Source organism: Otolemur garnettii, unplaced genomic scaffold (genome assembly GCF_000181295.1).
Source record: "Otolemur garnettii isolate 467f Iridium unplaced genomic scaffold, OtoGar3 scaffold00152, whole genome shotgun sequence".
Lineage (NCBI taxonomy): Eukaryota > Metazoa > Chordata > Mammalia > Primates > Galagidae > Otolemur > Otolemur garnettii.
In genome coordinates, this window is record NW_003852547.1 from 1,524,916 (window position 1) to 1,529,278 (window position 4,363).

The 4,363-nt window shown below is 38.6% G+C and overlaps 1 protein-coding gene across 3 annotated transcripts in view; it reads left to right on the forward strand.

Moving 5' to 3' along the window:
• The window catches only part of LOC100957059 (zinc finger protein 226), a 13,429-nt gene that overhangs the window by 2,972 nt on the left and 6,094 nt on the right, over positions 1-4,363 (forward strand). For 2 of the 3 annotated variants that reach the window (XR_002775677.1, XM_023519018.1), the window contains exon 2: positions 2,519-2,580. Coding sequence is in view for 2 of the 3 variants with exons in the window: in XM_023519018.1 (XP_023374786.1) it covers positions 2,566-2,580 (15 nt within the window). In the remaining variant the exon portion in view is untranslated. The remainder of the gene's footprint in view (positions 1-2,518; positions 2,581-4,363) is intronic. The other variant, XM_012811174.2, reaches the window with a different exon arrangement.

Below are 4,363 nucleotides of genomic sequence, written 5' to 3' on the forward strand. Positions count from 1 at the left end.
TTATTATTACTGTTGTTATTACTATGACTACTTTGTGGTTTCTTTTTATATTTTATTTAATTTTAAGCTTACAGGAAAGTTGCAAAAAATAACATAAGGAGTTTCATATGCTCTTAACCCAGATTCACCCATTGTTTACATTTTGCGTATTTGCTCTGTTGGTGACCATAAATCACATACCATCAGGAACATACCTGTAACCAAAGACACCCACGCACCACAGGGAATCATGCATAGGATATCTTGGTTAGAGCTAATTAGGAGGGGTTGTGGGGTTTTGGCTTGTATTAGTTGAGTTGGGGAAAGTTAAAGGCAGTGAGACTTTGTTCTGGATTGGGTACTTGTTAATAAGTAGAGCAATTATAGTAATTTTTACATAAGCGGTAGGAAAACAAGATAAGACTGTATTTGTCACTTTCAGCAAAGTAGTCACTTGTGCTAGCTGGAAGAGATAGTCATTTAGTTATTTTTGCCTTTGCAGAATGTATTTGTCTTTGTGTTACAGTCTTGTTTTTTCTTGTTTACCATGATCATTGAATGGCCCTGTCTGATTCTTGTAGATAAATTGAAAACACCAAGTTCTGGCTGTTGCTACTATTAGCTGTCAGGGCTATTTTTTTCACTCTTTCACAACTTCATCATACTTCTATTTTGTTTTTGCCTTTTTGCGGAAGCATTTAAGAGCAAGCTAGAGGTAGTGATCAAAATGAAATTAATCACATCAGTAACACACTATTATCTAATCTACAGTTCACATTTAAATTTGTTTTCTCAATACAGTCTTTGAGACAGATCAAGGCCCAGCCTAATGGAATTTTGTCCCTTTGGATAAGGTATCTTACCAGGTTATCTTTTTTCCTTTTATAGTTAATACTTTGAGACTGTGTAACTATCTTATTCCTCATCGAACTTACCAATTTTTAGCATCCATTGATGGGTTTCTAGTTGTCTCTCATTCTTCATTTATAAGTTTATGTGTTAATTCTATAAGAGGAACTTTCTGTTCTCACCTACTTATTATACATTACTTAATTTACAACAGCATGGACTTGGATTCCTGTCTTTATTCAAATTTGGTATGAACTGTTAAACTTGATTTTACTTGTGGTGTCAGGTTTTATTAGTTCAGTGTTGAGGGAGTAAATTATTAGAAAAACAGCAAGAGATTTTCAGAGGTATAATCTATGTCACATATGAAAATTTTGAGACTGTATTATTGTCTATTATTTCACTTCTAAGAAACATAGTTGACAGCATCCTTTTTTATTATTATTTTTTTATTAAATCATGAATACATTTATGCATATGTGGGGTACAATGTGTTGATTTTTTTAATACAATTTGATGTGCTTACATCAAACTAATTTTTTTTGCAGTTTTTGGCCAGGGCCAGGTTTGAACCTGCCACCTCCAGTATATGGGGCCAGCCCCCTACTCCTTGAGCCACAGGCGCTACCCACATCAAACTAATTAATACAGCTTTTGCCCCAATTACTTGATTATTGTGTTAAGACATTTATGTTCTACACTTGATAGATTTGACTTGTACCCTTGCAATATGCTCCATAGGTGTGGTCCCGCTGTTTACCCTCCCTCTATCAAACCTCCCCCCTCTCCTCCCTTCCTATTCCATTTCTTTCCTTCATCCTGCTATACTGTGCAGCCTTAAGAAAAAAGATGGAGGCAGCATCCTTTCTGACTCACCAGCACAGGTTTCAACTTGCTTGGCTTACAGATGTTGCTGGGAGGGTTTCATTTGTTTCCATCCAGGCAGATTTTACATTTCTTAATTTTTGTGTATCTCAAAACTTTTTTTTTTTTATTTGTTCAGCAGGCCCAGTTCAGGTTTGAACCCGCCACCCCCAGTGCACGGGGCCAGCACTCTAACCATTGAGCTATGGGCACCCAGCCTCAAAACTTTTGTAATGTCCCATGTACTTTCACATGACAACAACCACCTGTGAACTCCAGGTGTCTTAAAATAGTCTAATAGTAGAAATCACATTTTTAAGGATAATTTCAAACTAGAGACTACCATCTGCTTATTGCAGTGGCAAAGAAACTGGCTGTATTAAGAGCTTTCTACCTTGAAATAATCCCACGAGGTCGGTATGGCTATTTTTCTCTTCTACTTGCAGGTGACAGAAGTGAGGTATAGAGATGTTAATAATTTCCCCCAGGTGACTAGTAGTGAGTAGCCCTGCCAGGATTTTAATCCATGTATATTGGTTTCAGAGTCTGCTCTTACATATTGTCTTAATGTATACCATACCCAGAATAAGAATTACTATTGTGGAAGTACAGGCACACTAGTGATGGGGCCACCAAGTGTGGTTGGGCAGCTTGTGTACTGAAGGGATTAAGCTGGATATCTGAGATCCATGTCATTTTTTTACTCATAAGCCACATATCTGCAGCCATCCCAAGGAACCAGTACTTTTGCTAATTTACTAGGAGCAGCCACAGGGATTAGCAACATACTTGTACCGTTTCCATTTACTTCTCTCTTCTTTTCCAGTTCTGCTTTCTTAGGGCTCTGTGCTTCCCCAGAAGGAAGAATTAAAAATGAATATGTTCAAGGTGAGTAGAGCTTGCTTTTCTAGCAAAAATGCCATTTTTATATTCAGAGATGGGACACATGTTTTTCTTTTTCAAAGAGTCAAGCCATTTGAGAAACTGTTGAGTGTGCCAAGTGCTGATTGGGGTTGCGTCTTCTACCTTACTACCTTTCTCTACTTAGAAATTGGCTGTTTTTATATTTCTGTAATCTCTTCACATGTACTTAGAGCTATAGATTTGGATTTATAACACTGGATGAATTTAAATTTTTTTTTTTTTTTTTGAGACAGAGTTTCACCATGTCGCCCTTGGTAGAGTGCTGTGGCGTCACAGCTCATAGGAACCTCAAACTCTTGGGCTTAAGCGATTCTTTTCCCTCAGCTTCCCTAGTAGCTGGGACTACAGGTGCCTCCCATAATGCCTGGCTATTTTTTTGTTGCGGTTGTCATTGCTTTTTAGCAGGCCTGGGCTGGGTTTGAACCCGATGCATGTGGCTTTCACTATAACCACTGTGCTAGAGGTGCCAAGCCATCTTTTTCTTCATTTTATATAATATTCATTGTTAATTGTTACATTCTCATTGAATTTATGTACTCAGTTTTTCTTTTATTTTTTAAGACTAGTCAAGTGCATGAGTGAGAAGGGGAAAGAGTAGAACAAGGAGTATAATCTATAACTGACTATGAACAATCAAATGAGATAATTCACTACCTTCACCTGAGTCACAGGTACCCAATTTTTAAATTATTTTCTCTCTATATATAGTTTAGGATTTTTACTGTTTTAGGAACTATAGTGATGGTTTTCCTATATTTTTCCCAAAAAAGTCAATTTATGAAAAATGCTGTTCTTTAACATATTAGGTATTCAGAATTGAAAAAGTATGTGTTGTACATAGTACTTAGGATGTTTTTTGTTTTTGTTTTTGGAGACAGAGTCTCGTTTTATCACCCTCAGTAGAGTACCATGACATCATATGTCACAGCAGCCTCAAACTCTTGGGCTCAAGTGATCCTCTTGCCTCAGCCTTCCGAGTAGCTGATCCAATGCCCAGCGTTTTTTGTTTTGTTTTATTTTGTTTTGTTTGAGACAGATTCTCACTCTGTTGCCCCTGGAGTTGAGTGTCATGGCATCATAACTCACAGCAACTTCTAAGTCTTGGGACTATAGGCAAATGCCACAACATCTGGCTGGTTTTTCTATTTTTAGTAGAGACGAGGTTTCACTCTTGCTCAAGCTGGTCTCCCGACTTCCAAGCTCAAGTAATCCTAGAATGCTAGGACTGCAGACGTGAGCCACTGTGCCTGGCCCTAGGATGTGTTTGTGTCATATGTGTATTCACATATGACACAGTGCATCAGGATTTAACAACTGCTTTATTCAGAAAAAATACTGCTAAATTTTTTTTTTGAGACAGAGCCTCAAGCTGTCCCCCTGGGTAGAGGGCCATGGCATCACAGCTCATAGCAACTTTCAACTCCTGGGCTCAAGCGAGTCTCCTGCCTCAGCCTCCCAAGTAGCTGGGACCATAGGCGCCCACCACAACGCCCAGGTATTTTTTGGTTGCAGCCGTCATTGTTTGGGCAGGATTTGAACCTGCCACCTAGGTGTATGTGGCTGACACCTTAGTCACTTGAGCCACAGGCGCTGAGCCTAAACTTTTTTTCATGACAAGAGCTAGATTCTGTTTTTCCCACGCCTCAGTCTTATTGGTATATCCTTTTTCCTTTGAGTTTTCTTTTTTAAAAATCAGTATGATATGTGACCTTAGGCTTGGCCCCTGTGGCTCAGGTGGCTAAGGCAG